The sequence below is a fragment of the Cyprinodon tularosa genome, unplaced genomic scaffold (assembly GCF_016077235.1).
Source record: "Cyprinodon tularosa strain WSP-4 unplaced genomic scaffold, ASM1607723v1 ctg1061, whole genome shotgun sequence".
In the NCBI taxonomy this organism is placed as follows: Eukaryota; Metazoa; Chordata; class Actinopteri; order Cyprinodontiformes; family Cyprinodontidae; genus Cyprinodon; species Cyprinodon tularosa.
In genome coordinates this window covers 147,362-160,016 of record NW_024037851.1, presented here as the reverse complement: position 1 = coordinate 160,016, position 12,655 = coordinate 147,362, and the positions used below count along the sequence as shown (strand labels likewise).

Below are 12,655 nucleotides of genomic sequence, written 5' to 3'. Positions count from 1 at the left end.
AGAGGACATTTCAGAAGAACCCATTGTTCCATAATGAATATAAAAAATGATTTCAAATATGATGGAAATCGGCTACACAGTCGGAGTCCTCACAGACAGGATCATATCACAATGACAGGAGACATTAAAGCAATGTACCATCAAGTAAAAGCTGCAAATGAAGACACAGACCTTTAGAAGTTCTTGTGGTGGCCTGAAGGTGACTTCTCAAGACCTATAGAGACCTAAGAGTTTAATTTGATTGTCCACTCATTTGATGCCACATCTTCACCCAGTTGTGCTATGTTTGCACTCAGGAGAACAGCGAAGGATAATCAAAGTAAATCATCATCTAAAACTGTGGAAACTACAAAACAACCTCTGAGTTGACGACTGCCTGAAGGCTGTGGATACCAATGCAAAGGCAATTGTTATAGTTGAAGAATTAACTGCATTGTTTGCCACAGGAGGGTTTCATCTAACTAAATGGGCAAGTAAAAGCCAATCTGTTAGCCACCATCCGCATTTACTTTTCAAAATTTCATCAATGCTTCTCTACCTGTGAAGAACAATGCACAACCTCTTAGTTCAGATAATTTTAGATTGCTGGCAGCCTGATTTCCTCTTGCTCCTGTCCGAGCTCCACAATGCCCTCTTAACTAACCCTCGGTTGTTCGGGTAATTCGTCTACCAATGTGGGCGGAACTGAGTCACGGTTAGGCGGAAGTACTGCTGAACGCTACTGTTATCCAGACATATCCTCTTGAGGTGATGGTGGTATTCACCATACTGTGTACGTCTCTGGGAATCTAGTTAACTTAGGAACACAGATACCTTTGCTTGGCTTTCTAAATTAAAAAGCACTCCCAATCTTTGTAAATCCATGTCTGTCATTGTTAGGAATCCAGTTTGTGTGGGTTGTGCTTTTGTTTGTCTTCCCTCCACCACCAGGCGGCGTCTTGTTCTGGTTGGCCTCCTCACACACCTGCTGATGGTTACCTCATTAATGGAGGATTCTTAAGCTGCTGACTGCCACTGTTTGCCAAGCTGAGTGTTGCTGAGTCAATCTGAGTTTTTGTCTACCTGACTTTTAACCTTGCTGTTTTTGTCTCTGCCTCTCGGCTGGAAGTCATCCTGCAAACTGGATGTTTTGGACCTTGTCCCCCCTGGAAGGATTCTCTGAGCACCAAACTGAGCTGAGGATTAAAGTTTGTGGTTTGGATCAACTTTTCCCTCCCAAGGATTGTTTGGGGTTCTCTCTGAGCAGGGGATTCACCTCCACAATAACCCGTTCAAGTACCGCAGCAAAACTAAGTGGCAGTCAGCTCCTCCGTTCACCAAGGAAAAACCTCAATCTGGGTAAACCCTGTCCGCCCTCCAACGAACAAGACATTCACTGAATCAACCCAAACCGACTGGATTCAACAAGAGACACCTTTTTCTGGACACGTGAGTTTGCAACCTTAATCCCCTTCTTCAAATCAAAGACACTAATTTCTCACTGAGCCTGAACTAACCGCAGTATCTTCCCCTTTATTTTCCAGTTCCAGTTTGATAGTGTTCAGAGCAGCACTGGACTCATCTATTCACTCTGAATAAAACCTGTTAAACGTTTCCCTGGTCTCTCTGTTTGGTCTTCTGCATGTGGGTCAGAGCTTTAGATAAAGTCATGACAGTCATGATGAGTTGAAACCAAAAACCAGTAAGGCTTTTGCTGGCCTTGTAAATAAAATTTCATGGAAAATCAGGGAAACCTGTCGAAATTTTAACAGCTCAAAATACTATGTTTGACTATCACAACATCTAACTGAATGGGCTAAAGTTGAAGTTTGTTATCTGACAAAAATATGCTTGTGTGATGCACTTCAAGGCAAGGCAAGGCAAGGCAAATTTATTTGTATAGTACAATTCAGTACAAAGACAATGCAAAGTGCTTTACATGATTAAAACACAGGAAGATAAAACAGAATCAAAGCAAGTAGGAAAAAATAAATAAAATAAAACAAAAAATGCAGAAACAAAAAAGAATATTAAAAACAGTTGGACTAAAGAAAATATGTTTTGGTTGAACTGTTTAACTAGCACAGTCGAAGGCAATCCTAAACAAATGTGTTTTTAGTCTTGATTTAAAGGAACTCAGGCTTTCCGCACTTTTACAGTTTTCTGGAAATTTGTTCCAGATAAGTGGAGCATAGGAACTAAATGCTGCGTCTCCATGTGTAGTTCTGGTTCTAGGTATGCAGAGCAGGCTGGAGCCAGAAGACCTGCGTGGTCTGGAGGGTTGATACACTGATAGCAAGTCTGTGATATATTTAGGTGCTAAGCCATTCAGAGATTTATAGACTAACAGAAGTATTTTAAAGTCTATTCTCTGAGATACAGGGAGCCAGTGTAAGGACTTTAGAACTGGGGTGATGTCCTCTACTTTCTTAGTCTTAGTAAGGACACGGGCAGCAGCGTTCTGGATCAGCTGCAGCTGTCTGATCCACTTTGTAGGCAGACCTTTGAAAACACTGTTGCAGTAATCAATTTGACTAAAAATAAACGCATGGATTAGTCTTTTTAGATCATGCTGAGACATTATTCCTTTAATCCTGGAAATGTTCTTCAGGTGAAGCCGACCTTGTAATTGTCTTTAAATGCTCTTGGAGGTTCAAGTCTGAATCCAGCACTACACCTAGATTTTGGGCCTGATCAGTGGTTACTAGCTGAAGCGACTGAAGCTGTGTGCTAACTTTAGATCTCTCCTCTATTGGTCCAAAGATTATTACTTCAGTTTTGTTTTTATTCAGTTGAAGAAAATTATGGCACATCCAGGCATTGATTTCTTCTAAGCATTTCCTCAGTGCTTGAATTGGTTCATAGTCACCTGGTGACATGGTGATGTAAAGCTGTGTGTCGTCTGCATAGTTATGGTAGCTGATGTTGTTTTTTATTAACTGAGCGAGAGGGAGCATGTAGATATTGAATAGGAGGGGACCCAGGATGGACCCTTGGGGAACCCCAAATGTGATTTTTGTCATCTCTGATGTGAAGTTGCCTACTGACACAAAAAAGTCCCTGTCCTTTAAGTAGGATTTAAACCAGTTGAGAGCTGTACCAGAGAGGCCAACCCAGTTTTCCAGGCGCTCTAACAGGATGGAGTGATCTACCGTATCGAATGCTGCACTGAGGTCCAATAGTACCAGCACTGTGGTTCTTCCGCAATCTGTATTTACACGGATGTCATTAAACACCTTGATAAGGGCGGTCTCTGTATTGTGGTGAGCACGGAAACCTGATTGGAACACGTCAACGCGGCTGGTCATATCTAAGAAAGTGTTTAATTGTTGAAACACTGCTTTTTCAATAATCTTACTGATAAAGGGGAGGTTTGATATGGGCCTGTAGTTCTGGAGTAGTAGTTTGTCTAAACTGTTCTTTTTCAGCAGTGGTTTGATATTTGCTGTTTTTAGGGACTGCGGGAAAACACCTGACAGAAGCGACACGTTTATTTTCTGAGTCAAATCAGACGCTATGACAATCAAAACTTTCTTAAAGAAAGCTGTGGGTAGAACATCAAGGCAGCAGGAGGAGGAACTTAGCTGCTGAATGATTTCCTCTAAGCTTTTGTAGTTTATTTGGCTAAATTGGGACATTTGGTCTAGATCAATTCCAGTTGGAGACAACTTTGGTACTGAACTTGATATGGATGTATAAACTGATCCTCTGATCTTTAGGATTTTCTCAGTAAAGAAATTAGCAAATTCATTGCAGGCCCTGGTGGAGTGGAGTTCAGGAGCCACCGGTACAGGAGGATTTGTTAACTTGTCGACTGTGGCAAATAACGCACAAGTATTATTAATGTTCTTGTTAATGATTTCAGGGAAGAAAGATTCTCTTGCATTTTTCAGTTGTAAGCTACACTATATTGCCAAAAGTATTTGCTCACCTGCCTTGACTCACATATGAGCTTAAGTGACATCCCGTTCCTAATCCATAGGGTTCAATATGACGTCGGTCCACCCTTTGCAGCTAGAACAGCTTCAACTCTTCTGGGAAGGCTGTCCACAAGGTTTAGGAGTGTGTTTATGGGAATTTTTGACCATTCTTCCAGAAGCGCATTTGTGAGGTCGCACACTGATGTTGGACGAGAAGGCCTGGCTCTCAGTCTCCGCTCTAATTCATCCCAAAGGTGTTCTATCGGGTTGAGGTCAGGACTCTGTGCAGGCCAGTCAAGTTCATCCACACCAGACTCTGTCATCCATGTCTTTATGGACCTTGCTTTGTGCACTGGTGCACAGTCATGTTGGAAGAGGAAGGGGCCAGCTCCAAACTGTTCCCACAAAGTTGGGAGCATGGAATTGTCCAAAATGTCTTGGTATGCTGAAGCATTCAGAGTTCCTTTCACTGGAACTAAGGGGCCAAGCCCAGCTCCTGAAAAACAACCCCACACCATAATCCCCCCTCCAACAAACTTTACACTTGGCACAATGCAGTCAGACAAGTACCGTTCTCCTGGCAACCGCCAAACCCAGACCCGTCCATCAGATTGCCAGATGGAGAAGCGCGATTCGTCACTCCAGAGAACGCGTCTCCACTGCTCTAGAGTCCAGTGGCGGCGTGCTTTACACCACCGCATCCGACGCTTTGCATTGCACTTGGTGATGTATGGCTTGGATGCAGCTGCTCGACCATGGAAACCCATTCCATGAAGCTCTCTGCGCACTGTTCTTGAGCTAATCTGAAGGCCACATGAAGTTTGGAGGTCTGTAGTGATTGACTCTGCAGAAAGTTGGCGACCTCTTCGCACTATGCGCGTCAGCATCCGCTGACCCCGCTCCGTCAGTTTACGTGGCCTACCACTTCGTGGCTGAGTTGCTGTCGTTCCCAAACACTTCCATTTTCTTATAATACAGCTGACAGTTGACTGTGGAATATTTAGGAGCGAGGAAATTTCACGACTGGATTTGTTGCACAGGTGGCATCCTATCACAGTTCCACGCTGGAATTCACTGAGCTCCTGAGAGCGACCCATTCTTTCACAAATGTTTGTAAAAACAGTCTGCATGCCTAGGTGCTTGAATTTATACACCTGTGGCCATGGAAGTGATTGGAACACCTGATTCCAATAATTTGGATGGGTGAGCAAATACTTTTGGCAATATAGTGTATATCTGTAAAGTCTCTCTTTATAGATGTCATAGTGAACCTGGAGTCTTTTCTTTCTCCACCTGCGTTCAGCTTTTCGACACTCCCTTTTTTCACTTCTAACTGCTGGAGCACTTCTCCAAGGAGATTATTTCTTTCCGGAAAAGACTTTCACTTTAATTGGAGCAATACAGCTAATGATGTCTGAGACTTTAGACTGAAAGTTATCTACTAGCTCATCTACTGAGTTGCAGCCCAAGATTGAAGTAGCAGAGTAAGCTTGAATAAAAGTTTCTGTGGCATTTCCCTTAAAGGTACGTTTTCTTATGATGTCCCTTTGGCTAAATGAGTCACTGGAAATGATGCCCTCAAAGGTAACAGAAAAGTGATCAGATAGGGCAACATCAGTAACACTGACTTTAGAAATCTTCAGACCTTTAGTGATGATCAAGTCTAAAATATGTCCCTGTTTGTGCGTTGGTTGTTTAACATGTTGAGTTAAACCAAAGCTTCTAAGTGTGTCACACAGTTCTTTTGCACTTCTGTCTTCAGGGTTGTCAACGTGAAAGTTACAGTCTCCCACAATAATTAAACAGTCATAATCAACGCATATCACGGACAGAAGGTCACTAAAATCATTAAAAAAGTTTGACGTGGACTTAGGAGGCCTGTAAACATTTAGAAACATAGTTCGTACCAGGCTCTTTACCTGCAGAACCAAATGTTCAAAAGAGTCAAATTTTCCAAAAAACACCTTTTTACACTTCAGTGAATCATTAAACAATGTTGCTACTCCTCCAACTTTCCTTTGCTGTCGGCTTCGCAAAGAAAAATTGTAGTTTTGAGGAGACGACTCCAACAGAATATGTGCTTCATTAAGTTCATGTAACCATGTTTCTGTTAAAAACATAACATCCACATTATTGTCAATAATAAAGTCATTAATTAAAAAGGATTTTCCTGACAGAGATCTAATGTTCAATAAAGCCAGTTTATATGAATTAGTGCTTGATGTTGTCTCTTTGGCAGGCTGCATCTGACAGTTTATGACTCTTAAGTGTCTGTTCCTGTTTGTTCCCATTTTTTTTTTCTTATTTCTGCCACGTATCATCACAGATATTCCATAAGGTCCGGTAGAAGGCCCAAGCTGATGCTGGAAACTGTTATGTCTGATAAGCTTGTTGCCAGGGCCCGGTGTGTATCACGGAGAAGTAATCTGAAGGTCCTGATGTTCCGTGATATGTAGAGGAGGATCTGGGGCTCTGCTGCTTTTAGAAGATGCTGGTTTTTTCACATAGCTGCGGTTTTCAGAATGGCTATGTGGAGAGAATGTCAACTGTAGGCCTATCTTGAAAACTTTGTTCATGTTATGAGAAAATTCCAGAAAAGGAACATCTGGGCTTTGTGGGGAAGAGGGGGAATTGGGTGCAGTTTTTTTTTGTAACGGAATTCCAACATTTCCAGCAGGTTTATTCCTATCATTTGTTGTGAGAACATCCCGTTTTTGTTTCACTTTTCTTGGGACATCTCTCTATGGTCTCGGCCATCTAGGTGGGGGGTTTGCTGATCCTTTGGTCTAGCACCCAGAGTAGTCCAGGGATTCTCATTTTCCTCTGGGAACTGTTTATTCGCTGAGTTGCTGGGCTGGTGGTCCCCCTTCGGAATCACAGGCAGCGTTGTTTCATTACCATACGCGGCGTTTACATCATAGTTTACTTCAAGTTGGTGGATTTTCAGTTCCATGACAGCTATTTTCTGTAGAAGCTTATCAAAGTCCTCTGTGCTGAAGGTAGGCATCCTTTGAATCGGGTAGTTCTTCTCCATATCCACTTCGTGTTGAAGTCTTTCCATAAGAGCGTTTTTCATGATAACTGCCTCCTCTGGGCTGTTGTAGAAAGGCATCTTGTGTGGAATAGCTGAAAACTAAAATAGTCCACATGGGGAAAAATAAAAAAATATAAAAAAATAAATAAAAGAAAATGAATCAAATAACTAAATCCAACTTTCTGTAGTTTTGGTTAAGAGATAAAAAGAAGATAAAAGGACCAGAAAAGGACCAGAAAGTGCAAGCAAGCAGGGAGCAGAGAAAAGAGCGTGTGCACACACTGAAGGACACAACTTTAGATTAATTTTATTCAGTTTTGTTAAAAATATAGCCTAAATCAAATTTTAATTTTTAAGTCTTTGCCATACCTTTAACCATCTGCAGGATCATAGGAGGGCTAAATAGCAGTGAAAAATACAAGAAAAATATACCAAAAAACCCCCCAAAAACCTCCAAAACATGAAATTGTGCATCTTTTGTTGCATAATCTTCTGATTAAAGTTATAAATCTTCAGAGTTCAAATGTAAGAGGAAAACCTGCTCTTCCTGTTATTTTGGTCTCAGTATTCACCTCTGAGCTAGGGAATTGTTTCTCAGTTTCAGCCCTGCTCATAGCTAGTAATTATGTGGAACTAAAAAGACTAAGTAGATTAGCTATTATTAAGACAGAGAGCCTCTTGTGTGTAGTTTTCTCTGAGGTTTCTTCCTTGACTACAAAAACTACTTCCTTCAAATGTTATGAGTATGCAGTTTATAAAGCATTTACTAACGAAAATTATCCAGAAAGACAAGTTTGTATTCATTCCACATTTCTTCTACCCAAGCCAGTGAAAGATACTGGGTGACAGGAACAGATTATTAAATTCCTCTTTATTCTGGGTGGAGCTAAAGACAAAAAATACAGTATTTATAGCTGAAAAAGAGAGAAACAATTTACTGATGAAAATGGCTCTACATCAGTATGCATGTGGCATCACTGTGATGATCATTCTTCTCTCCAGAGGTGAGAAAAATAACTTTATATTGATATTACTCTTTGCTTTAATTAAGTCAAGGCACACTGCATGTAATGACTGAAATTGTCCTTTGTGTTTTAGTTCTGCTGTGAAAACCCTTTTTTTCTTGAAATTTTTAAGCTTGGATTTTAAATGAGTTATGAAACTGTTTTAGCTTAACTGGGCTAGTTAACTGGGCTCCTTTACTTTATCTTAACCCACATCGATTTTAAAAGCCTGTTTCCATGGTACAGTAGCCTGTTTTCATGGTACAGTACCCTGGAAAAAACAAATGAAACAATGTTACACTTAAAGCTAATGTAAATGGATGAATCTATTGTAATGATTTTGTTGTTTGTATTTTTGCTTTTATTTTGTATCAATGTTGCAGACATCCTACCTGTTTTAACAACAAGTGCTTTGCAGTAATTACTCCAATCTCATAGTCAGCATGAGTTAATTCAGAAGTTGTTTACTTTCATGTTATACTATGAATTTTCAGTGATCAGAACCACAATCAGTTATAATGGGGTGTGATTTAGAAAGTTCTGAAATAAAAAGCTACATCATACAGTAGTAGCCATTCAAAATTTCCCCACTTTTCTTGATGGACCCTTGGCTGATCCCCTACAATTATTTATTTTAAACATCAATATTTGTACTAAAATATTCTTTCTGTCAAGATTTGTGGACATTAAGAGCGCTATCTCCTGGTCAGACCCTGTAATTCAGTGAAAGTGAATAAAGAAATATGCAAGAGGGGTCACTCAAGTGGCTGGAAGTTGGAGGGGATTTCACTGGGAGTTGGAGGGGATTTCACTGGGAGTTGGAGGGGAGTAGGCTGCCATTCAGCTGGCCTTTGACCGGGAAGGGCCATTTTAAATAGCTGCTAATGTATGTGAGATTTCCACCATTTTGTGATCAGAAATCTGGAGTACCAGGATAAATAAAACAATGTGCAATATTTTAGTTCAATGGTACAACAATGTTTTTTTAGAAGTACACCATGATGAAAATATATCAATAAAAAAAGATTGTAGTAACAAATGTATTTCACACACAAGAAAAAAATAATTCCTGTTGCAAAAGGGCATAAAGAAGGTGTTGACAAACCCAGTGCCTTGAAGTTATGTAACATTTTGTTTGCTAGGCTCTAGCCCAGGCTTGGTTATTGCTTTCTAAGAGTGTGATGCATATTTGGCAACTAATTAATTTAAACTACTCAGCTATAAAGACATGGAGACCTAAATCTACAGTTATGTCTTATTATTGCATTTTTCAAGAAATGTTTTATGGTAAGCTTGATAGAGAAAAGTGAGTTGATTAGTCATCTTGCATCTTTTGAAATCAGGCTCAGTAGTATCTGGTATGTAAGGCAAGAGTTTGTGTGAGGAGGAAATAATATATGATAGTTTTGACAGTTCCCTTATCTGTGCCTTTGTCTCATAAAGTGGAATATCTCACCTGACCAGTTTGTCTAACCTATTTGTATGTGTATATACATTTCAGGAATTAATTCAGAACCTGGTAAGTACCCAACATTTATTTTCTAGTTTTAGAAAACTGCTGAAAAACATGAAGGAAAGACATCGCTGCATTTCCTTGTAATTTATTTTTTGTTGCTGTGGAGAACAAGAATAAACAATATACTACTATTTTAGATATTTTTTAAGAGGTAAAAACGTGAATAGGTCTGTATTACTTCCTCAAAGAAGTATTCAGATGCTTTAAATGTCTTTACATGGAAAAACTCAGTGTTATTGTGTTGGGGTTTTATATGAAATTCCAATAAAAGTGAAGGTTGTTGCAACAAGGAAGGACTTTTCTCTATGGTTAGAAAGCTACCATGTGTTTGTTCGTGCCTCTCTCTTCCCTATAACCACCTTTTGAGTTGTAACAGCTTTCACTCGTTTGCCTGTAAGCATTTTCAATATTTATATTAAATTCATTTTATATTATTTGTAAGGACACCTCAACTCCCTTTTTGCGTATTTCTGACCTTGAGGAAATAAAATGTTCAAATATCACAGTCATTATAGAGCTATAATTAAATAAAGCGAAAAAAAGAAAAGTCAAAAGGGGGGGGGGACGGATTTTAAATAGGTTACAAATTATAGGCACTGAAATAACTAATGTCAGTTTTTTGTGACCAACATCAGCTTTAGATGTGTTTAGAACTTTCTCTTTTAGAATCTAACTTAATAATTGACTTAGTACAATATCATGTGCATATTTAATAATCCATTTCCTATACAACAATATTGTTGGTCTATCATATAAAGCTCAGTAAAATACACAAAAGTTGGTGCTTCTTCCAAAATAAAACATGCCTATATGAGTCACTTAATATTAGTATTGAGTAGTTTTGTTGAAAAATATAGGTAGTACATTCTTAATAAAATGCGCAGATGTAATATGTCCAGTAGCTGAAAAGTAAATAGCATCAACTAAAAGAGCTATATTTAGTTAGTAAATAAAAAAATAACATGATAAACATTTGTTTCTGATTATGTGAATGTTGTCAGCCTGTGCCAGGTCTCCAATCAACAGCAGGATCCTAGGAGGGCAAGATGCCTCTCCAGGAGCTTGGCCATGGCATGTCACTCTTACCCACCGTGGCTGGGTCTTTTGTCAAGGCTCGCTGATCACAGATCAGTGGGTTCTGACAGCTGCCCATTGCTCAAGAAGGTAAGGAGCTGTGGTTTAGTATTTTTTTTTTGTTTGTAGGGATAAACACAATGTTCCACAGTACCCAACAGATAGTAATATGTCTGAATGTCTTCTGTTGTGCCTCATTCATTTCTCTCGATCAACTCTACTTCACATTTTTCTGTCTGTAAAAGGGTAAATTTTAAAAGGGTATATTTAAAAGAGTAAAGCAAGAAGATAAAGTTTTATCTCCACCTATTAATTAGTGACTTGAAAGCAATAGAGGTAGATAATGAGGTTATCGTTAATGTGCTAATCAGTAGCATTACTCTTATTCCATATTATTTGTTCTCTCTTCTTTAAGATCTTACCTCAGTGGTGCAGTTTTGCACTTGGGTGCAAACAACCAGTCAAGATATGGGGAAGAAACTAGGAGAGTTGACTCAATCGTCTGCCATCAAGATTACGAAACTGACTATTATGACGGTGAGAATGACATCTGTCTTGTAAAGATGTCAGCTCCTGTAAACTTCACAGACTACATCCAACCGGTCTGCTTGGCCTCAGAAGATAGTACTTTCTATGATGGAACTGCCAGCTGGGTCACTGGTTTTGGCTCAAATGGTAAGTCTTGTTTTATTTCTTTACGATCCCTTCATTTACAATACCAGTTTTGGACTGTTCATTAATATATCTAACCTTTTTAAACTTTTATCTTTAGAACACTATTATTATCCTGATACTTTCCAGGAAGTTGATGTATCAGTTTTTGGGAACAATAAATGCAGCTGCTTCTACAGAAACTCCTACTACTACTGGAACAACCGCCGTTCAATAACAGAGAACATGATGTGTGCTGGAAGTGAAAATGGATCAAAGACTGCATATTATGTAACTACCTGTTTTCTTTTTGTTCTTTTCTTTTTTTTTCTTTTCTTTACTAACATATCTTTTTATGTTTGGTCAAATACTAAAATTGCCAAAAATCACAGAATTTGTCAGTTCTTAATTGAAATGGAATAACTGCACTGACTCTCTGTGTTGGCTATAAGATAATAGTGACTGTGTTTATTTTCTGCCTTGCCTCTAGGGGGCCTTTGGGGGGGGGGGGGGGGGGGGGAGCAATAAACTAAAGCTGCTAATATCTATATTCTCCTAAAATTATTTCACAGGATGACGAGGGGGCAGCTCTAGTGACCAAAAAAGACTCCACCTGGGTCCAAAGTGGGATTGTGAGTTATGTTTATGGTCATTACCTCGGTCGACCTACCATCTACACTCGTGTGTCCCAGTACCAGAAATGGATCAGCGACAGAGTCACTGGCATGGAACCAGGATTTGTTACCTTCATCTCCCCAGGCAACGACACGGACTTGAACTTCACCTGTCCCACAACACCAGCTACAACTTCCACTCACTATCCTGATACCACACACTACCCTTATCCCACACATCACCCATATGCCACATATTACAGTCACTCTACCACTGATGAAAGCATATTTAACAGTGGCAAAGCTCTGATTCCCATCACTCACTTCTTCTATCTCTCTGTTCTTGTTCTTCATGTCTTTTTTTGTGCCACAGATATCTGACTTAGGACTTTTAGTCAAGCTGCAGTCAAGATCTTTACCTTCAAAAGTTGTCTTCTTGACACTCAATATGTGAAATAGTGACACTATACTCTGCTGGACTGTTCATGTCTGGAACTTTCTTTTTGAAAAAATAGGCAGAAAATCAAGGGTGAAATAGGTTACGGATTTAAGATGTTATAATTTTGAAAAAAAAAATTGTCCTTCTTACTATATACCTGGTTTCTTATGTAGGTTATTGTCGACATTAATTGCAAGTACAGCTTAAATCTTAAGTACAAAATATGTTTGTGACTCTTACAAATCATTTGTACATTTTTATTGTCAAATCTGTTATAAAAAAAGTTGATCAGTCATTTTTAACTGTGATTTTATTTTAAATAAAATTTGATTTTATCAATCATTTCTAGATGTTGATTTTTTTTAATACCAACCTCATAATCAAGTTTAGTTGAGTGGGTTAATAAGTATGGGGCCAAAATTGT

The 12,655-nt window shown here is 39.2% G+C and overlaps 1 protein-coding gene across 1 annotated transcript; it reads left to right on the top strand.

The window, feature by feature from the left end:
* Window positions 1-7,855: 7,855 nt before the first annotated feature.
* LOC119785136 (serine protease 27-like) lies at window positions 7,856-12,368 on the top strand. Its single transcript, XM_038287576.1, has 6 exons — window positions 7,856-7,937; window positions 9,439-9,456; window positions 10,455-10,617; window positions 10,943-11,202; window positions 11,300-11,469; window positions 11,751-12,368. Exons 1-6 carry the CDS (start codon window positions 7,874-7,876, stop codon window positions 12,171-12,173), a joined length of 1,098 nt encoding a protein of 365 aa, XP_038143504.1. The 5' UTR covers window positions 7,856-7,873; the 3' UTR covers window positions 12,174-12,368.
* Window positions 12,369-12,655: the final 287 nt, after the last annotated feature.